Source organism: Lissotriton helveticus, chromosome 7, assembly GCF_964261635.1.
Source record: "Lissotriton helveticus chromosome 7, aLisHel1.1, whole genome shotgun sequence".
Taxonomy (NCBI): Eukaryota; Metazoa; Chordata; class Amphibia; order Caudata; family Salamandridae; genus Lissotriton; species Lissotriton helveticus.
Genome location: NC_136068.1, coordinates 834,484,055 through 834,507,573, shown reverse-complemented (window position 1 = coordinate 834,507,573; position 23,519 = coordinate 834,484,055). Strand labels below are relative to the sequence as shown.

The following is a 23,519-nucleotide window of genomic DNA, read 5'->3' as shown; positions in this document are numbered from 1 at the left end:
CTTCAACACACCCTCTTGGCCTTGCTCTGCTGGTACATCAGTTCCCCCAACAATTTTGTCCCTTTTGAGGCTTTGGCCGGTATATCAACTGAAGCATCCCTCGGGTAGGCCACCCACACCACAACATGAGTGAATATCAGACTCTCATGGCCAAGGGAGTCGTAGAGAGAGTGCCGATGTTGGCTATAGGGATTGGCTGTTATTCCTGTTACTTTCTGGTGCCCAAAAAACGTATGGAGGCCTCCACCACATCCTAAATCTTTGCCCACTGAATGCCTTCCTTCAAAAGGAAAAGTTCAAAATGCTCACCCTGCACCAAGTTCTGTTTCCTCTTAATCCAGGAAACTGGACGGTGTTGCTGTTCTTGCAGGACACCTATTTCCACATCCCTCACATGCTGTCCCTCATGCGTTTTCTGCAGTTTCAGGTAGGAGAAGAGCACATTCAGTTTGTGATGGTCTCTGGCCTTCCTCTCGGCTTCAATTCATTTGGTCATTTTTACCAGAATAATTTAAATAAGGTAAGTAACCTCAGTGTAATATTATCTCTTTAAGGCTTGATGCCTACAATACAACTTACGTGAGTGTCATAGATATAGTAACTTGTAGAATTTAACTTATATTCATGTAATTCTCCCATTGCAAAGATTGCCTCTCTATTAATCATTCTTCTCCACCCCAGCCCCTTAAATTAGTGATCTATAATTTGTTTGACAGAATTTAAGCTTAAGATGCTGCTAGGTCTAAAGGTCCGGGCAGACCAGTGTGTGTTAACAATTGGCTTCTCTCAAACCTCATGAAAAATGCTTTGTTTTTCAAATGTTGTTTTTTAGATTCCTTCTGTGGTATACAGCATGTGATGATTTCAGTAATCTAGTTATCATGCTCTCCAAATATCAAACAGTTATTAATGCAGTTGGTTCTTTTGGAAAATAATTCTCATTTCTCCTTCCAGAGGTGGTACGGAGTCAACAAGATATGCAGTTCAGCTCATCAACGCACTTATTCAAGATCCTGCAAAGGAACTAGAAGACTTAATTCCCAAAAATCACATCCGAACTCCAAATGCCAGCTCAAAATGTGGGATATCGAATACATCCTCTGGAGCCAGTGTTTCATCGCCATTTAGCAAAATATCATATGCTTTGGGAACAGCTACAATTACAACTTCACAGTCAGCAGCATTGTCAAATTTTCAATCTTCCAGCAGACTTACCAAAAATGCTACAGCGGGTGTGCGATCAACTTTCCCAGTCTCCCTTCCCTTAGCTTATTCCCACCCTCATTTTGCCCTATTGGCTGCACAAACTATGCAACAGATCAGACACCCTCGTTTACCCATGGCACAGTTTGGAGGAAACTTTACACCAACTTCCAGCACTTGGGGACCATTTCCTGTGAGACCAGTTAGTCCTGGAAGCTCAAACAGTTCTCCAAAGCATAACGGTACAGTTCGTCCATCCGTCCAGAGTGCTAACCTTATTCAGCCTGAGTGTTCTTCATCACCTTCGTCTGCTAATTGCTCTATCACTATGTCTTCTGTCCCTGTATCCAGTCAACCTTTGCCATTGACTCATACCCCTTCTCCATCGGCTAGAAAGCAGCTTTTCGCCTCTACTCCTAAATTAAGCACAATTGCCCCAGTTACGACCAGCATCAGTACCACTTTACCTTTAAGTACGTCTGTATCACGAAATAGTGGGCAAACACACTTTTCCCCGAGCACAATTACAAATCCACATTCTTCTCAAAATAAAAATCAATCATTTTCTGCAACCAAAGAGATATTAATCCCTGATCAACATACTGGACATGTTTGTATGCAATCATCTACACCTCTTAGTTTTAACTCCTCCACTAGTAGTCATGCAAGAGTTAGTGAGTCTCGACCAGCATCCAGCACCCCCCCTCCTACCAATATGCAGGAAGAAAATTTGCCATTGTCGATACCTTCTGCCAATTCAGAATCAACAACTGCAGATGTAACGTCTTCTACACCAAACGTTTTACCTTCAGGCACAGAAAATCGAGACCATTGTAATTTACCTCCACTGCCTACTCCAGCACAATTAGCATCTCACAGAGTACAGCCTAGAGGCTCTTTTTGTCCAATGTTAAGTAACACCACACTGCTTCAAGATCATCAGTCTGTTTTTGTAACGAATTCCGGTTGTTTAGCACCACAAGACTCGATGAAACAAATTCCACCTACTGCTGTACCACTTTCTTCACTTGTGAACATTATGAATGGTTCTCAACTTCATATGAACCCTCAAAATAAGCATTTACCTTCTACTTTCGGACCAGCTGCTCTATTCAATAACTTTAGCAGTCTTTTTGAAAATCAGGTGCCAGTCAGCCAGAATTGGGGAGGCTGCCCGCTTTCCTCACGAACTGGAGCAGATCAGGCTTTCAATGCACAATCTCCTTATCTAAATAATTCGATTCTCGGGCATTTGGAAAATACCCATTATTCTGATGGTTCAAAGGCCCCTGGATTCAGGCAACAATCCCAAAGGCTTTCCTCAAGTCCCATAGGTAAGTTGTGAAAACGGTTGATACAGTATGACGTTTTGAAAATGCTAGTAAGTTGGCATGTCACATTATGTGTATTTTGTTTGCCAATGTGATATGTTTGCTGTTTTCTGATGTAAATTTCTAACCGCAGATTCCTCATCTTGAGATTATTCCCCAGATGGATGGGAATACTTCCACAAGTGATTGCCTGTGGTTAGGCTTATTGCAAGCATTCCTTCCATCGCCTTTTGTGAGTTTGATATTCTCTAGACCACAGACTGGATCCTGAATCTTTAAAGCAGCACTTAGCGATAGTAGGTGGTGTCATGCGGCTCCGCGCCAACATTGTCTCTCTGAAGTGGTGAGTAGAGCCGCGTATAAGCACCCACCCATATGCGCTGATGTCCGTTCCTTTCTTTCTGTGCTTTCAGACACTGATCCTGAGCTACTTCATGGTCTTTTCAAGACCCTTAAAAAAAATATTTTACCAATCTGCAAGGAAAAAAACCCCACCCCTTAACAAAACAGGCTTCAAGCCATGTAGGGACTGTCGTAAACAAATGTCTGATAGACCCTTATGAAGTATATCTAAGGCGCTTGGGGTCGGAGCACTATTCCAGGGCATGTGAATACTCTGCAGATGAATCCAAAGGCCATAAGGGACCACAAGGGGAAGTTGTATGTTGCCAAACATCAGACGACTTCACTCGATGACCGTTCGAAAGAAATGTCCTGTTCATACTCCAGAAGTCATTTCCATGACAGATCGTTACTGTGGTCAAAGACTCAGGGTAAGTTTAAGAAGAAACATAAGAATGAAGCCCGTTTCTGCTACTCTCAAACTCCAGAGAGAGTGGAGGTCATTGGTGTGCAACCTGGTGCTGCTCCCGATATCCATCTGAGCTAATTCAGAGTCTAATCCTGATGTACCCTGAATTTCTGAGACTGCATGTGCATCACAGCCAGTGGAGGCTGGAAGTGAGGTTATTCTACTAATTTTAGGCACTTTACTGGCTCCCTCTGATGCACCTTCAGGCCTCATGGATCTTCCTGGGCCTTCAGTTTTACTTCTGCCAGCTGTTCCACTTACTGCATTGTCTATGCCCCTCTAACCCACCTCTGGTTCCACACCAGCTCTGGCACCACCCACTGTGCCAGTTCCCATCGCATTGATGCCAGAGAAGGATTTGCAGAATCCACCTTGACTGAGGCCACACCCTTCTCCCAATGGAGTACAGCCAGCAATTCTTTTGATTTGGATACCTTGCCCATACCATGAAGTACTGGTCCAACTTTACTTTTTTGGCACTGACTCAGACAGCGACAATTATAATAAAGGGGGATGATTTAGTCTCCCAGTATGATGACAACTGGTATGAGGAGCTACACAATGCCAGTGGCCAGGATGCTTCTCCAGAAACTGGCCTTATTTCTTGTCCCGATCTTGCCACTCAGGGAAGTGATCCTTTGCTATTGTTATACTGGTGTGACAGAAATGCTAAACCTATAGATACCTACTGTGGAGGTGAAGACTAATGTTCTGACGGAGGTCCTCCACCCTGGTCCTGCCCGTACAGAACCTCTAATGCCATTGAATACGGCCCTTACAGACACCTAGTTCCTTTCGTGGCTGAGGATGCAGTTTGCAAATACCGCACCCAGGGCATCAAGGACAACGTGGAGCTCAGTCTCCTGCCACGCCAGCATCCCCAGCCGCAAAACTGCGTTAGTGTGCACTTTCCAGCACACAGCCATTCTGTTGGAGGCAGGATCCAATATTTCCCCAAAGTGGGGCAGGCCACAGTCAAGTGTGCCCTCCAAATTGTACATTGGGGCTGTGGCATCCTATTTCTTTCTATCCCTCTGCACTTTCCACCACCATCAGGACGCCTGATGTTGGACCATGTGTCAGTCTTGTAGCGCGAAGTTCAGGTGCTTTTGGCGAACGGGGCCATGATGAGTGTTCATCTGAAGAGACATCTGAAGATAGGAGCTGGATTTTACTCCTGTTACTTCCTGGTGCTAAAGAAGGACGGAGACCTAAGTCATAATTTAGATCTCTGCCCTCTCAATGCCTTCCTGTGGAAGGACAAATTCAAGATACTCACGCTATCCCAGGGCCTGTCTGCCCTAGATCCCGGAAAATGGATTAGGACGTTGAACCTGTAGGACCCTTATTTCCATATTTCCATCCTGCAGGTGGCCCCGGCGTTTCATAGTGCTCCAGGAGCATTTTCAGCTTGCAGTGCTCCCTTTTAGTCCCACCAGTGCCCTCGGGTGCTCACAAGAGTGATGGCGGTTATTCGCAGCACTCTTTTGAAGGTTGAGAGTACATCTACCTCAACAACTTAATGTTGAAGGCGGGCTCACCCCAGGCAGTTGTCAATGACCTTAAGTAGACAGCGACCCTCCTGACTCATTCGCCGATGCTCCCTTTCATTTGAGCCATTCCGGATGCGATACTTTTTCACGACTGTCTCAGAGCGGAAAATCATGGCATTTGGGCTATGATCCCAATATTTCACCCTTTGTCCTGGATATCAGTTCAGATGATTCTAAGGCTTGGAATTGTTAGCCTCCTGCTTTGTGCTGGTGAAACATGCTAGATGCCGGATGCAGGATCTGTAGTGCGACCTGAAGTCCGTGGCAGTCTATTGGATTGTATTCAGACTTAAGATGAGACTGTGAAAGACCTTCAGTGGTGGGAGCTCGACTTCGATTGGGTCAGTGGCAGACTCATCTCCTCACCTAGATTTGACAGTGGTGATGGATGCATTATTTCTGGGTTGGGGAGACCATGTGGAAGAGGTGGAGATCAGGGGCCTATGGTCTCCGACGGAAGCACGAATCCACATCAATTTGATGGAGTTGAGGGCAATTTGTCACTGTCAAAATATGTTTATTTAGACCATGGTCTTTTAAACATTTGTGCAATAGTTTACTACCTTGTAACAGTTATCGTACATTATAAAAGCTTTTCAATTAAAAAACAATAGATTTCACAATTACTAAAATCCATCATATACATTAAAATGTTCGATTTTTCACTAAACCTTTATTTACTGATAATAAAACTTGATTTACTGATGGTACAAAATCACCCTATATCACAAGTTACATCCAAATACTGCATTGTAGAAAATAAATTAATTGCTTGCTCCCTTTCTCTAATACCATATTTTTGTAGAATTGGCCTCAATAGCATCTTCCGTTAAAAACCACAGACAATCTACTAAAGCATGCACTGAACTCAGCTTTACTAATGTTTGCTAGGTTTATCGTACGGCCATGTAATTCTAATTTCATTTTTTCTCTGGCTGATTTTGCCCAGTATAAATCGCTATTTATAATTTCCTTTTTACATGGAGTGGATATTTTGGGGCATTCATCGCTATCTATCCTTGCCCAAAATGTTAAGGTCTCCGTGGCTACTAAGTAGCTCCATGCATTCAGTTCAATTTCTGCCCGAATTGCCTGTACCATGGTGGAGGGTAGTAGTCTGTTTAAGCACCTACGCTCTTCCAAATCCCAACTTTCCTTCTAATACTGAGCACCTCCATACCATATTAGAATTGAGGTTGTACCATTTCTTAATATTCTACCATCACTGGTCTCGAGGGTGGACCGCCATACATTTTGTCAAATTTCTTTATCCCGTATTGAGGAAAAGGTCTTCACCTGAAGTGACTCAAGGTGCGCTTTCCGGGACAGGTTGTTCATGAACCACCGCCCTAAATATTTATAGCTGCTAACTCTTTACATTTTTGCACCATTTGGGGTCCAGTTAAACTTAATCTTCTTGATCCCAACTGGTAGCACTCTTGTTTTTGTTTTTTTTAAATGTATCATTAATTTTTTCTCATCACAGTAATTACCAAACACATCTAACTTCCTCTGTAGGCCAATTTATCCAGTATTGGGGTATCTTTCATAGATTCACATGCTTGAATCATTCCCCGTCGTCGAAGTGGAAGTCCCACGGTACATATAATAAAGCAGTAAATAGTCAATTCCATAGTCTATCATGGAGGGAACCATGCACTCAATAGCCTATCAACCTCCTTTTATTTAAAAGGACCAAACTCAAAACCCGACCAATCAGTAACCAGCACCCTCTACAACCTTCCCAAGAGAGGCTGAATCCCTCAGATTTTCACTGCACGTCGTGTGTTAAGGGAGTCTCCTAGAGCTCTGCTCAGTTTCTCCAGCTATTACTTATTTTCGGATCATCCTAGATTATACTTCGTTTCATTTCTCTGACTCTGGTACTAATATGTCAGTAATACGGCAGAATGGCAGAAAACAAAGTCTAACGAAGTATAATCTTGGATGATCCAAAAGAAGTAAAATCTGGAAAAACTGAGCAGAGCTCAAGGAGACTCCATTCATAGATGAGGCCATCATTGATAAGGCTGTCATAGACGACTGTCTTAGATGACCATTGTAGATGAGGCTGTCGTCCAGATGAGGCTGTCAGACAATGCCATTGTTGAGGAGGCAATCGTAGGTGAGACCATCATAGATGAGGCTGTCATAGACAACCGTCGTAGACGTGGCTGTCGACGGCCATCGCAGACGGGGCTGTCGACGGCCGTCGCAGATGGGGCTGACGGCCGTCACAGATGGGGCTGTCGACGGCCGTTGCAGACTGGGCTGTCGTCGACGACCACCGTCGTAGACGAGGCCATCGACGACCACCGTCGCAGACAAACATCGTAGAGGAGGCCATCCTAGACGAGGCCTATGATTCCCTCATCTACGTTGGTATTGTCTGACTGTCTACGACAGCCTCATCTATGACGGTTATCTATGGCGACTGCCTCGTCTGTGATAACCTCGCCTACGATAACGATGTCTACGACGGCCTAGTCTACGATGAGATCATGTATGACTGCATCCTGTACAACAGCCTCGTCGATGACAAAAATTGTCAAAATCAGCCTAGTCGTGTACGTCTACCTAGTCAACTATGATCTCAATGACAATACACCATAGTCATCAACAAGTACAAATGACACATAGTCCAGAATAACTTAAAGACACAAATTAAGGGGACTAATATGAGTAAATCTACAACAGTAATCAATGTATGGAGAGGCAAAATGTGGAGCAAATTCACCACTTCGCTCCGCCTCAAACTTCACAGCATAGGTCAGATATGTCGCTCTAGTGCTAGACGTATAAGGCATGTTACAGGATTATTACTAACACTTTCACAAGACTGCAAGGTCACATTGTGCCCGATATGTCTGCATACTCCGATGCTCTTGCCACAAGAAAGAGGGTAAAAAAAATACTTTTCTTCCCAGGAACAACCCATTCATAGCTGGTGATGATAGGGAGAAGGCCCACAACTGCTGGATTCCCTACCAGATTACTTTTTATGGTTTCCAGACCCTTAAGAAACGTGCAGCCAAACGCTTCTAACTGCCAAAAGCAAATAAGAAATGGTTTGTTCTCCTTCTGATTTTAAATAGAAAAGCTGTGAGACCTATTCCAATTGTTGATTTATCTAGGAGGAATTACAATCAAGGAATACCCGGTCACGTATAACCCCGCCTTACCAGCAAGGAGACGTTCTCAACTATGCTTGGTGCTTCTGTACAGTCTGCCCAATCACTGACAATATGGGGCTGGTATAATTACGAGATGTAGTCAAACATTGCCACATACATAGAATTTCTGCCGGAAGACAGATAGGGCAAAAATGAATAAATAAATATGTATATATAAATAAATGAAAAGTTCGAGGCATGTGGGCTGCTAAATTCATATCTGTAGCATAGATCGCCGCCTAGTGTTGGGTCCGGATGATTGCACATTGTTGTCCTGGAAGAGTCTTCGAAGTATCACGAGATAGGTGGCTCCTCCCCTGGACTAGAGTGCGCATGGGCATCGACTCCATCCCCAGATTGTTTTTTTCCGCCATTGGGTTCGGATGTGATTTCGGCGTCTCCTGTTCGGAATCGTGATAGAACTTTTTCAAGGCCAAAAGGCCTTCTTTGCACCGTCGGTATTGATCGCGTTCGGTCCCGTTTATCTTCCAGCTCGTAGAGTCGGATATCCGGGGGGTCGTGAGACTCTTCGGTGATCGGGGCCTAGTCGACGCAGCAAGACTTCGACGGCATGGAGCGGAGTCCATTCAAGAAATGTCCCGTGTGTGGATCCAAGTACCCACACATCGACGTCCATCCTGTGTGCAACAAGTGCCTGTCGCCGGACCACGACGAGGCCAACTGTATGGCCTGTTCCAGATTTCGATCGAAGAAGACAATCAAGCTTCGGCGCGTGGCGCGCCTTGAGGCCCAGCGATCGGCTCCGGCACCGGTGGACATCTTTGACGACCCCGCGGAAGACGAGCAAGTGCGTCACCTGCAGATTTCCCCTACCCCGGTGGAGGTCGAGTCCGACGACAGAGCAGACGTCCACAGTCCCGACATTGAGGAAATCGTCGAGAAGGTAGGGGACGACGACGAAGCATATGGGGCCATGGAAGATAGCTCGGAGGAAGAGCTATGCCCCGTTCGTACTCTTACAAAGGCTCAGGTCACGGGATCGCCACGCGGCCTTACCCAAGACCTTACACCTCGATCCACGGCCCCGCCTTCCGGCCCGGCTACGGACACCTCCGCGGAGCCGCCATTACTGAAATCGAAACCGAAATCCTCGGTATCGATGAAAACAAAGATGGCCGACACGCCATCGAAACCGAAGACGTCTGCTCCGGTGCCGACGCCGTCGTCTTCGGGGGCCTCCAAACAGACGCAAGCTGACGACCAGGCAAAGGTGCCGAAGGTGGTTAGGGAGCCAAGCTCGAAGAAGCCCGTCGAGCCAGTGTCCACCAAGGTAGACAAGCCGACGCCCAAGAAGACTGTCGAGCCTACATCGGGACAGTCTGTCGCGCCGATGACCAAGGGGCCCGTTGACGCGAAGTCAGTGAAGGGCGCAGAGCCAAGGTCTGGGGCCGTGACTCCTAAAGGAAAACCTATCGATCCGAAGCAATCTGCATCGACGTCTGCGGCAGTGGACAGTGATCGAAGCGCACCAGTCAAGAGTGCTCCTGCGCCTCGACCGGACAAACACAAGTCAGCCACGCTCGGGTCTTCCCCGGGGGGCGGACCAAGGACATCGGTCGGATCGACGAAACCGTCCGCTTCCTTTACGAAGCAGGTCTCTGACTCCCTCAAGCGCCTTAAGGACAAGGCTTTGGCATCGGAACCGAAGACTCCTTCCGCACCGAAGCCGGCAGACACACCGAAGACCACATCGGCACCGCTCCTCTACACGTTGCCGCCTAAGGTGTTGCCGAAGGCCTTTGCACCGCGGTCGGTGCCCAAGGACACTGTGTCGACGTCAACTCAACCGGCTGGGACTGTGGGTCATCGACACCCTTTGGTTGAAGAACGGTCGGAGCATTTCATCGATGCCGACACCGGGAAACTCACGCTATACAAGAGGAAGATTACTTCACAACCTTTGCAGTCCTTTACCATTCCTCTGAAACGTGAAAAGCCTGCAGCAGAAACACCAGTTCTGGTGGAGCAGATTCTTCCTCAGCATGGGCGGAGTGCAACACCTTCACCCACATACTCTGATGGGGATGGAGGGGAGCAAGATGAGGAGTACAATTTTCCTGCTCATACAGAGCCTGATGAGTAGCAGGACTCATGGATGGACACTGGTGATCAGGGGGACCAGCAGACGGTCCAGGATCCTCAGGTTTATAAAGTGAAGCCGTCTCCCACTGAGGACTCTGCGGCATTTAATGCCTTAATTGAAAGGGCAGCTACAAACCATAAAGTGGAAATGCATGCTGACCCCGTGGAGGTGGACTTCCTTTTTGACACTTTCTCTACTGCTGAAAAAACTGTCAAGACTCTCCCAATGTTGAAAGGGGTCCTTAAGCATGCGGCAGACATTTTCAAGGAACCCACAAGATCACGGGTTGTCAACCCATGCATTGAGAAGAAGTACAGACCGGCACCTGGAGACCCGACCTACATCAGGGGCCAGTTGCCTTTGGACTCCTTGGTGGTCTCTAATGCCCGCAAGAGGGCAAACTCCCAAACCACGGGTGAAGCTCCTCCCCCAGACAAGGAGTCAAAAGTGCTGGAGGCATCTGGGAAAAGGGTGGCAGCTCAGGCGGCCAACATATGGCGCATCTCAAACACGCAGGCTCTGTTGGCCAGATACGATAGGGCACACTACGACACCCTAGAGCAGCTGTTACAACACCTCCCAGACCAGTTTAAAGAGGGAGCTGAAATGCTTATCCAGGAGGGAAAGCTCATCACCAACGCGGCTATAAAGTGTGCGCTAGATGTTGCGGACACAGCAGCGAGAGCGATCAACACTAGTGTGATGTTGAGGCGTCAGGCATGGCTCCGCATCTCGGGATTCAAACCTGAAATACAAACTACTATCCTCAACCAGCCCGTTAATCCAGACAGGTTGTTTGGCCCAGAGGTGGACACCACCCTGGAGAAGATCAAAAAAGATACCGAGACTGCCAAGTCCATGGGAGCTCTCCAGTCACAACAATTTAGAGGGAACACTTTTCGTCGCTCAGGCAATCGAGGTGTTAACAGGGGGCACATGACGCAGCAGACGCCATTCAATAAAAGTGGTGCGCAATCCTCCTACAGCAAGCAGGGCAGAGGTGGATACAGAGGAAACCGTGCCAAGGGTAGAGGCAGAGGCAACAACAGTTCCCGTTCCTCTGCCGTCAACAAACAGTGACTCCCTGTCACTGCCCCCGACCATCCAACACCTGTCGGGGGAGACTCCAACAGTTCCTGCCCGTCTGGAAGTCCATCACCACAGACAGGTGGGTCAGGAAACTTATCCAGTTCGGTTATTGTTTGGAGCTGACATCCACCCCACCACCCATGCCCCCAAAACACCGTCCTATGTCAGCAGAGCACTTGCACTTATTGCAGCAGGAGGTTCTTGTGATGCTGCAAAAAGGCGCAATAGAGCTCGTGCCAGTGGAGGAAGAAGGCCCGGGGGTTTATTCCCTGTACTTCTTAATCCCAAAAAAGGACGGCTCACTCAGACCGATTCTAGACCTACGCCCCTTAAATCAGTACATTCTTTCAGAACACTTCCACATGTTGACACTGCAGCAGGTTCTTCCCTTGTTACAACGGGGAGACTTCCTAGCAACCTTAGACCTCAAGGATGCTTACTTTCACATACCACTCCACCCATCCCACCGCAAGTACCTCAGGTTCACCATCCAAAACAGGCATTACCAGTTCAAGGTACTCCCCTTCGGAGTGACCACTGCTCCCAGAGTGTTCACAAAATGTCTGGCGACAGTGGCGGCACACCTCCGGAGACAGGGTATACATGTCTACCCTTATCTGGACGACTGGCTCGTGCAGGCAAAGTCAGCCCAGCAGTGCGCTGCAGACATGTCCCACACCATTCACCTCCTTCACAGTCTAGGATTTACACTGAACTACCCGAAGTTACACCTTCAGCCGGCCCATGTGCGGCAGTATTTAGGCGCGACGATCAATACCCTGGCTGCCACAGCTCAGCCAAACCCAGCGAGGATCGACAACATCCGGGCGCTGATCCAAAAGTTCAGACCGCAACACTCACTCCCAGCGAGAGTGTTCATGCAGTTGATAGGCATGATGGCCTCCTGCATCTTCATAGTCCCGCACGCGAGACTCCATATGCGTCCGCTCCAAGAATGCTTAGCGCATCAGTGGACTCAGGCTCAAGGACAGCTAAACGACCTAGTGTAGGTGACGGGTCGGGCATACAGCTCTCTGCATTGGTGGAATCCACACAACCTTTGCAAGGGCCGACCGTTCCAGGAGCCTGTGCCACAGATTACACTAACAACGGACGCGTCTCTCCAGGGATGGGGGGCTCATGTGCTCCACTATACAGTGCAGGGACTATGGACAACGCAACAAAGGAAGATGCACATCAACTACTTGGAGCTGATGGCAATCTTCATGGCACTCAAGTCCTTCAAAGTACATCTGTGCAACAAAGTCGTGTTGATCCGGACGGACAACATGACAGCCATGTACTACATTCAAAAGCAGGGAGGTACGCACTCTCCACAGTTGTCTCATCTGGCTCAGAGCATGTGGAAGTGGGCCATTCAGAGGAACATCTTCCTCATGGCGGAACACCTCCCGGGCACGGACAATCAGATGGCGGATCTGCTCAGCAGGTACAGCCACCAAATGCACGAGTGGGAGTTACATCCATCAGTACTCCGCCCGTACTTCCAGCAGTGGGGTCATCCAGAGATAGACCTGTTTGCCACAGAGGAAAACGCAAAATGCCAAAGCTTTGCCGCCAGGTTCCCTCACCCACTATCGCAGGGCAATGCGATATGGATGAACTGGTCAGGCAGATTTGCGTACGCTTTTCCCCCAGCGCCTCTCATTCCGCTGGTGGCAAAAAAGCTAAAGCAACACTCGCTGACGCGCATCCTAGTCGCTCCAACATGGGCGCGACAACCGTGGTACACCACGTTCCTCGAACTCTCCGTGGTACCGCATCAAAGACTGCACCTCACACCCCGGCTCTTAACGCAGAACCGTGGCGACATTCAGCACCCAGATCCGCAGCAGCTCAATCTGGCGATCTGGCTCCTGAGGTCTTAGAGTTTGGCTACCTTGGTTTGCCCCCTGAATGCATGGACATCATCCGGGAGGCAAGGGAGCCCACTACCAGAGCTTGCTATGCAGCAAAGTGGAAGCGGTTTGTTATCTACTGTACCGAGCACGCTATCAACCCGCTCGATGCATCCATTCCTAATATCATCTGCTATCTGTTGCATCTTTACAAATGCAATCTAGCATACGCTTCCATTCGGATACACTTATCCGCCATAGCGGCTTATCTCCAAAACAGGCAGCATCTCTCTGTCTTCAGGGTGCCTGCCATTAAAGCATTCCTAGAAGGGCTGAAGCGGGTCATCCCTCCCAGGACCCCCCCAGCTCCTGTGTGGAACCTCAATGTGGTGCTCACCAGATTGATGGGTCCCCCTTTTGAACCTCTGCATTCATGTGAGCTTCAGTTCCTCACATGGAAAGTGGCTTTTCTCATTGCCATAACGTCTCTACGACGTGTTAGTGAGCTACAGGCGCTCACCATTCAAGAGCCATTTATACAAATTCATTCAAACAGGGTGGTGCTGCGCACTAACCCCAAATTTCTCCCTAAGGTGGTGTCGCAGTTTCATGTCAATCAAACGATCGAACTGCCCGCATTCTTTCCCAACCCAGAAACGGTGGCCGAAAGGATGCTCCATACGCTTGATGTCAAAAGAGCGCTTATGTACTACATTGACAGAACACTACCTTTTAGAAAGACACAGCAACTCTTTGTTGCCTTCGCAGCCCAGCATAAAGGCAACCCCATTTCCAAAGCAGGAATAGCCAGGTGGATCGTTAAATGTATTCAGATTTGCTATCAGAAGGCTAAGCGCACTTTAACGGTCCCCCCCAGAGCACACTCCACACGCAAACTGGGGGCCTCCATGGCATTCCTGGGTAACATTCCTTTGGAAGACATTTGTAGGGCAGCCACATGGTCTACACCACATACGTTTACCAAACATTACTGTGTAGATGTGCATTCCAAACAGCAGGCAGCTGTAGGACCGGCTGTTCTTAAAACACTTTTTCAGACTTCTGCAGCTGGCACTGGCGGCCGCCGTTAATGGAGGGACTGCTATGTATTCTATGCTACAGATATGAATTTAGCAGCCCACATGCCTCGAACTGAATATGCTACTTACCAGTATGCATCTGTTCTTGGCATGTAGGGCTGCTAACATTCATATCGCCCGCCCTCCTCCCCGGCGCCCGTAGCGGCTGCAGACTTTTCTTGCATTTCATCTCTAGCATGGCCATCACTTTCTCAGTTACACTCCATCTTTGCCACAATGGCTAAAAACAATCTGGGGATGGAGTCGATGCCCATGCGCACTGTAGTCCAGGGGAGGAGCCACCTATCTCGTGATACTTCGAAGACTCTTCCAGGACAACAATGTGCAATCATCCGGACCCAACACTAGGCGGCGATCTATGCTACAGATATGAATGTTAGCAGCCCTACATGCCAAGAACAGATGCATACTGGTAAGTAGCATATTCAATATTTTGCAGGGATTGAAACCTCTTCATCAGTAAATATATATTGCGCTATAGATATAGCCTCAATAGGTATTTGACAACTGGTGGAGCCAGTGGTCCTTAGACGCCAATGTTGGTTCAAGACCACTGAATATAGAACCTGAGGTGCAAATATATCTAATATTTTTACCATACCATGGCGATGTTCTGTTTGGCAAGCACATTGACGACGCCGTGCAAGCAGTCAAGGATGACTGACACCGCAAGATTTTTGTCACATTCAATTTCAAAAGAAACAAACACCCTTTTGAGGCACTCGTGAAAGAGATGCTCATCTGTATCAAGAAGGATGCCAAAGGTATCAGACTTAACAATGCTATCAGTAGCCCTTAGGCTAGCTTACCTACAGGGACAAAGTTCTAGTGATACTTACGCCATCCTGTGGGAGAAGCCGTTCCAAATGGTGTCATCTATGGCGGAAAATAGTTTCGGATAAATAAGTCCTGGCTCTCAAAACATACGGTCAGACGTTAGAGTTCACCAAGATTCCGCCCACTACTCCACCAAAATGAGGGTGCCCCCCTTATCTGCATCTGCTTTGAAAACGAGTGATGGCTACTCTAACAAGAGGTTCTGTACAGAAAGGAGTACATTTTAAGCAACAGGCTTCTATTCTCTGTTTTTTTATTCATAGACATGAAAATAAAGGATTGGCTATCCATCGTAGATCTCTGAAAATTTAACAAGTGTTTCTGAAACGAATACTGTTACATGGTCACCCTCGCCGACACCACATGACAGCTCTGAATTTACAGGATTCATACTTTCACATTTCCTCCCACGCATTAAAGCCCTTCCATTTGGCTTCAGTTCAAGTTCGTAAATTTTGCCTACTGCATTGCCCTTTGGCAGGTTTTTTCAGGACGAAGGGTCATCCGGTATTCCCCTACCTTGGCTACTGGTTGATTAAAGTACTAAAGACATTTTAATCATCCACGACCACAGAAGCTTGCCAAAAGTTGTTTCACAAACTAGGTCCCCTTGTGAATTATCTAAGATCTCCTACTCATTCATCTCAGAAGATTCTGTTGCTAGGCCACAACACTTGATACTGTCCAAGACAAAAGACTTTCTATCCTATTCCAAGCAACTAATGCTGTAGGAACTGGCTCTCAAACTTAAAACAAAAAAAACTAAAATGAGTGCGTTGATTCAATTAGCTTCTGGACATCATGTTCTCCGCTATCAATATGATCCCTCTTGCGCACCTAAAAAATAGACTCTTACAGTAACAGCTACAAAACAAAAGATTAATCTCAAGAATCGTTCAGGGGCTTGGTGATCTTTGCACATATATGATGAACTCTAGACTGGTGGTCTCATATCTCCCACCTATTAGAGGACCTCACACTCTTACCCTAAATACTTCACTTTGTAATGACTATGGATTCCTCCCTGGAGAGCTGGGGTGGTCATCTACAGACCCTACAAATTCAAGGAAAGTGGTCTCCGCTCCAAAAGAGCATGCATATCAATCGCCTGGAGCTCAAAACCATCTAACTCTGTCGCCAAGCTTTCCTGCCAATGATATCGGAGTCTTCGGTGTTAGTTCGCACGGGCAATACCACCTTCACGCAATGAAGCAGCCTCCACGAATAAAAGTTTGATCGATCGGCACCAAAAATGTTCTTTGCGTTCTGGGACAAACTGGCTCTAGATTTCTTTGCAGCAAACAAAACCTGCAAATGCCAATTCTATACAACTTGTCTGTCATCTACATCTGGGATCATGAAGGAAAACTTATCGACACATGGTCCAGGATCTCTGTTTAACTTTTCCCCTGATACCTTTAATACATAAGGTTCTCAGCAACAAGAAAACTGAGTCTTCTCATCTTGAGAGCCCCCACTAATTTCATGCGTGGCTCCTGAATTCTTTCAATTTAAGGATTTGACTATTACACAGCAGTATAAAGACATTATTGCCAGGTCTTGTGCGGATAGCACCTACAAGACTTACAGACTGTAATGTAAGTAATTCTACCTCTGGTGCCGTCAAAACAACATGCATCCGTGTATCTCTGCTCCAGAGCAAATCCTACCATACCTTCTGTCCTTGGCAAAATCAAGACTAGTATATTCTTCAATTAGAGTTAATCTAGCAGCTATATCTCGATGTAGACGCTCCCCTAAACATCTGTCTTTGTTCTACCAGAATTGAACAGCAATTCATGAAAGGCTTGTTTCACACTTATCCACCTGTTTAGGCTCCACCTCCTGAGTGGCACTTGAATATAGTCCTGTCGCAATTGATGAAGCAATCGTTTGAACGTATCGATAGGGCTGACATCAAATACCTGACGAGTAAAGTGCTCTTCTACTCGCCCTAACATCAACCAGAAGTGTTAGTGAAATCCAAGCGTTCACGATAAAACATCTTTTTCTTCTATTTTCAAATAAATAATTATCCTCCGGACGATTCGAATCCCAGATTCATCTCTAATGTTCCTTCAGAGTTCCATTTAAACAAACCTGTCATTCTCAGAACTTTCTTTTCGATCCTGCTACACCTGTGGAGTGAACTTTAGACACTCTAGACATCAAGAGGTGTTGTAAATTCTACCTACGAAAGACTGAGTCTATCTGTAAAACAGATCAACTGGTTGTAGCCTATGGGCAAGGTCGTTGGGGCACTGTTTCTAAAACTACCATTGCAAGATGTATAGCAGCCACAATTCAGTTTTGCCATGGCAGGCAAGCCTTTGACAAAACCAGTGAGAGCGCACTCTACAAGAGCAGTCTCTACATCAGCTGCTATGTTTGCAGGGGTGCCACTAGAAAAATCTGCAGAGTTGCGACGTGGAAAACGATGCACACTTTCACGCAGCATTACTGTCTGAAATCAACGCAACGTGCACATGCAGCCGTGGGACAGGCAGTGCTACTTCATTTGTTTCAGTACAGTGAGCCTCTTTAATTAGAGGATTTCTTTTCTGTTTTCAGTATTTACCTACATTTTAAAATGTGCCCTAATTGTTTATAGAAGATGGTTTACATGTTTAAGCTTATGGTAGAAATGTTTATTCTACATGTCCATGTGTTTATTTGCATATAGTTATACACCAGCGCTTTCACAGAACATTCCTTTCTGTGAATACATTTTGATATGCTATTGGTACAACCCACCATCCACTAAGGGTACTTGTTTTAGATTACTGCTTGTTACTCTGATTCAAGCATGTGGATCTATGAAAGATACCCCAATACTGGATAAGACATAAGTTACTTACCTGTAACTGCTGTTATCCAGTATTGGTATCTTTCATAGATTCACATGCAACCCAACCTCCTCCCCGGAGAGGCTCCTCTGGCACTACAGTACTACTAACTACACTTGCGCTGGAAAATCTGAGGGATTCAGCCTCTCTTGGGAAGGTTCTAGAGGGTGCTGATTTGTCAGGTTTTGAATTTGGTCATTTTTATAAAAGGAGGTTGATAATCTATTGAGTGCATGGTTACCTCCATGATAGACTATGGAATTTACTATTTACTGCTTTATTATATGTACCGCAGGACTCCTACTTCGACAACGGGGAATGATACAAGCATGAGAATCTATGAAAGAAACCAATACTGGATAACTGCAGTTACAAGTAAGTAACTTATTTCTTCTGTCAGATCAATGATAATTAAATCATCTGCGTGAAGGAGACCGCTTACATGTCCGCCATTACGTTTGGGGCTAAAGCTATTTGGTATGCTCAAACGTTTTGGCAGATCTGCCAAGAAAATGGAGAATAGAGTGGGTGCCGAAACACAGCCATGATTGAGTTTATTCTTTGTCTATTTTCCTTGAGAGGGACCCATCCACATCTGATTCCACTTGAGCCCAGCTGTGGCTGTGTAATTCTTGTAAGATTAAAAGCAAGTCTTTTGGGATACGATAACTTTTAAAAGCTTACCATAATAATTTCCAATCGACAGTATCAAACATGGAGCAAAAATTGACAAAACAACAATGTAGTCATCCCTGATGCTCTATCAATTTTTTAACTACTGTCCATAAACTAAAGCATCTGAAAGAAACAGGTTAGTGTTAGATTCCTTACCTTAGAATATCCCCAGGCGTCAGACTGGATCCGGAATGTTTTGCGTAGCAGTACCCCTGCCCGTGGTAGGCGTCGTCTGCGGCTCCGCGTCTGTGCGTCTGTGCGTCGTCTGCATCGTGGTCGCCGGGATGACATCGTCAGAGTACTTAGACGCCGCCCTCGCTCGCTGACGTCAGTTCTTCTTTTTTCCGCTCCAGCAAGCGCAGATCCTTTCCTCCTGACTTTCAGAAGATGGAGGACGAGGAGGATTGGGAGGGGTCTGAGGACCCTCTGGCACTGCAGTGCCAGGTGAGTCAGGACTGGACGTACGAACTTGGGGAGGCCAGTGGTCTGGACACCTCACCCGACACTGGTTTTGTGTCTCCTCCTTCCGTGGCTACAGGGGAGGGGTCTGCATACAGCGTGGTGTTGACTCGGGCAGCCAAGGCTCCCAGTCGCGGCCATGAGGACTTACCTCACTGAGGTACTCAAACTGCAGGGAAGCTCCTCGGAGCCTCTCCTGCCGTTCAGGGAGGCCCTCACTGACGTTCTGTTGGGCACCTGGTCCAAGCCCTCCACAGGCCTCCCTGTGGATCGGAACGTGGCCCGATGCCACCGCACGGCTCTGGGCGACCCCAGTTTCCTGTCCGTTCACCCCACCCCTGAGAGTCTGGTGATCCAGGCCTCCACTTCACAGACCGCATGCCCGACCGCCCCTCCGGATCAGGAATCCAAAAGGTACGACCAGTTTGGTAAGAAGCTGTTCTCCTCACTGAGTTTGGGGTTGCGGTCTGTCCACACCGCCTGCCTTTTGGGCCATTACTCCCACTCTTGTTGGAATACGGTTGCGAAAGTGCTGCCGCAATGCCCAGTGGAGGTCCAGGCAAAGCTGACCCAGGCCATCGCGGAGGGAGGGATGCCGCACGATATTCCATTCGGTGTGGGCTGGATACCACGGACTCGCTAGCAGGGCGATTGCAACGACGGTGGCAGTTAGCCGCCACGCCTGGCTGAAGTCTGCCAACTTTTCAGGCGATGTCCAAGCATCCCTTATGGACATGCCCTTTGATGGCAGTCGCCTTTTTGGCGACAAGGCGGACAGCTCGCTGGAACGTTTTAAGGACTCCAGGGCTACGGCAAGTTCTTTCGCCTCGGCCAACGCCAGCAGACTTCCGCCTTTCGTGGCCAAGGAAGGGGCGCCCCCTCACGTCCAGCTAGCCACAGGCCGCAGAACCCACCTCAACGTGGTCGCGGACGTGGTAACTGCCGTGGCGGTGCCGGGGTACACAGGCACGGCCAGTCCACACCCGCCCCCGCAGCATCTGCCTCAAAATCCTCCTAGTCCGAGTTTTCAGGCCCATTCGATGCCAGTGGGGGGCAGGGTTCGCCATCACCTCCTCCACTGGCGTTCCATCACATCGGAAAGGTGGGTGCTGCAAATCGTCTGAAGGGGCTACTCCCTCCCCTTCGAGGCAACCACCTCCATCCATGCCACCGCAGTACCACTGCATGTCGGGGGATCACTTGCAACTTCTGCAGGAGGAAGTTACCGCTCTCTTGGCCAAGTGGGTCGTCGAGCGCGTTCCTGGGCCAGAAGTAGGACGTGGTTGATATTCCCACTACTTTCTGGTCCCCAAGAAGGGCAAAGGGGGCCTACGCCCTATCTTGGATCTGAGGAGCGTCAACAGCTTCCTCCGGAAGGAGAAGTTCAAGATGCTGACTTTGGCTCAAGTCCTAGCTGCCCTGGACCCGGAAGACTGGATGGTAGCGTTGGACTTGCAAGACGCATATTTCCACATCCCCGTCCTGCAGGCCCACCGGCGTTACCTGTGGTTCACGGTAGGCCACAAGCACTTTCAGTTTACCATGCTCCCCTTTGGCCTTACCAGCGCCCCACGGGTGTTCACGAAAGTGATGGCGGTGGTCGCAGCTCATCTGCGCAGATTAGGGGTTTTTCTTCCCCTATCTCGACGACTGGTTGTTGAAGGCGGGCTCGCCCCAGGCAGTCATCTCCCACCTCCAGACTACGGCCGACCTCCTGCACTCGCTGGGGTTCTCCATCAATGTGCTGAAGTCACACCTGTGCCCCTCGCAGAAGCTCATTTTCTTCGGAGAGGTTCTGGCCTCAGCGCAGTTTCGGGTTTTTCCCCCCGAACAGCGGGTTCGGGATATTCAGCCTCTGATTCCAGTCTTTCAGCCTTTATCCCGAGTCTCTGTCAAGTTGACGCTGCGGCTCCTGGGACTGATGGCCTACTGCCTCCTTCTGGTGCATCACGCTCGATGGCGGATGCGAGCTCTGCAGTGGGACCTGAAGTTTCAGTGGGTACAGCATCAGGGCAACCTGTCCGATTGTGTCCGGATCTCAGAGGGCACTGCGAGACAGTTGCAGTTGTGGCTCACAGACCCCGATTGGGTCAGCGGCAGATCTCTCTCCCGTCCCCAACCGGAGCACTTAGTAGTGACAGATTCGTCCTTCCTGGGATGAGGAGGCCACATGGGAGAGGGGGGGTTCAGAGGCCTCTGGTTTCCTGCGGAGTCCCGGCTCCACATCAACCTTCTGGAGCTGCGGCGATACGACTTGCATTGAAAGCATTCCTTCCCTCTGTCCGGGGAAGTATAGTGCAGGCGTTCACGGACAACACCACCGCCATGTGGTACTGCAACAAACAGGGCGGGGTGGTGTCGTGGACCCTTTGTCAGGAGGCTCTTGCTCTCTGGACGTGGCTGGAACACCAGGGCGTCACCCTGGTGGTTGCCCGAAAGCCAGGGCCAACAAACTCAGCCACCGGTGCATGATTGATCACGAATGGCATCTGAACTCGGACGTGGCGCAAGGTCTCTTTCAGCAGTGGGGAGAGCCTTGGTTAGATCTATTCGCCACCAAGAACGTGCAATGACATCAATTCTGCGCGTAGGAATTTCCAAGGCGGCACTCGCTCGGCGACGCTTTTCATCGCAAGTGGAGCTGCGGTCTGTTGTAAGCCTTTCCGCCTATACCACTTCTGCCCAGAGTGCTGAAGAAGATCAGGCGAGACTGGGCCCAAGTCATCCTTGTGGCTCCGTACTGGGCACGAAGATACTGGTATCCCGAGCTACTCAGCATGTCAGTCGATCCCCCGATTCGTCTGCCTCTTCAGGAGGACCTTCTGTCGCAGCAGATGGGGACGGTCCTCCACCTGAACCTGCCCAGCCTCCACCCCATGCGTGCAGATTGAGCGGTGGCAGTTGAGGCCATTTGACTTGCCTCCTGAAGTCTGGGATGTGATTCTGACAGCCAGGCGTCCCTCCACAAAATCGGTATATGCCTGCAGGTGGAACAAGTTTGTGGCATGGTGCACAGCAAGGGCTGTGGATCCTCTCTCTGCCCCCCTTTCAGAGGTTCTCCTCTACCTTCTTTCTCTTGCCCAGCAGGGCTCTGCTCTGGGCACTCTTAAGGGCTACCTCTCTGCCATTTCTGCCTTCTTGAGGCTTCCTGATCAGCCCTCTCTTTTCAAGTCCCCTGTTGTCAATAGATTCTTGAAGGGCATCACATACATGGTTCTTCCTGTTCCTTTCCGTGATGCCTCAGTGGGACTTGAACCTTGTTCTCACCTATCTGATGTGCGCACCTTTCGAGCCACTTCACAATTGTCCTCTTAGTCTTCTGACTCTCAAGACTGTAACCAAGGTGGTTACTGTCTTTCACATTGGGCAGTCCATCACCTTGCCCACCTTCTTTCCGCATCCCTCGAAAGAGGAAGAGAGGCTCCACCGTCTGGACCCAAAACGTGCGCTCTCCTTCTACTTTGATCGCACATGCCAGTTCCGGGTGGATGACCAGCTCTTTGTTGGTTACGTGGGCGAGAAGAAGGGAAGGGCGGTGCACAAACGGACCATCTCTCGGTGGGTCGTGTTGTGCATCAAGGTCTGTTACTCCTTGGCTAAAACGGAGCCCCCTGTTGGGCTGAGGGTCCATTCCACTCGGGCCACGGCGGCTACTACTGCTCTGGGTCGGGGAGTCCGCTTGCAGGACATCTGTCAGGCAGCTACGTGGGCCTCGCTGCACACGTTTGCTAGACACTACTGCCTGGACAGCCAAGTCCGGAGAGATGGCTTTTTCGGCCGTTCTGTTCTCCAGGATTTTCTGGTGTGATCTTGGTCCGCAGACCCACCACTGGGGTTGGTCTTGCTGGGGTATCCATTCTAAGGTAAGAAATCTAACACTAACCTGTTTCTTTCACATGCACAAGTTACTTACCTTCGGTAACGATATATCTGTTATAAACAGTAGTTAGTGTTAGATTCCTTACCGCCCCACCCATCCTCCCCGTTCTGCGGACCGATATCTAGGGTTAAGGTATTTCCTTTTGAGAGCCCTAGTTTTATGGCACCAGTGTCGGTCTCTGGCATGGCTCTGCATTCCTGGCACGGAAAGCTATGTACAAGAACTGACATCGGCGCGTGAGGGCGTCGTCTAAGTACTCCGACGTCATCCCAGCAACCACGACGACTGTCGCGGAGCCGCAGACGCCTACTGACGCGCAGCGGTACTGCTACGCAAAACTTTCCGGATCCAGTCTGAGGCCTGGGGATATTCTAAGGTAAGGAATCTAACACTAACTACTGTTTCTTGCAGATATATAGTTACCAAAGGTAAGTAACTTGTGCATTTGTCTGCTATTGAGTGCCACTCTCCTCCCCCTTAAACCACCCTGATCTATTGGAATTATTTTGTTTTTGTCTATCCACTCTTAATATCCACAGGAGAATTTTGGAGAACACTTTCCTACTAACTTATTTGCCTGTAGCTACCGGGGGAAGCAG

At 48.5% G+C, this 23,519-nt stretch overlaps 1 protein-coding gene across 1 annotated transcript in view; it reads left to right on the top strand.

The window, feature by feature from the left end:
- The window catches only part of ANKHD1 (ankyrin repeat and KH domain containing 1), a 1,380,661-nt gene that overhangs the window by 1,163,823 nt on the left and 193,319 nt on the right, over nt 1-23,519 (top strand). Inside the window, exon 29 of the mRNA XM_078653327.1 lies at nt 955-2,537. Within this exon, the coding sequence (XP_078509453.1) occupies nt 955-2,537 (1,583 nt within the window). The remainder of the gene's footprint in view (nt 1-954; nt 2,538-23,519) is intronic.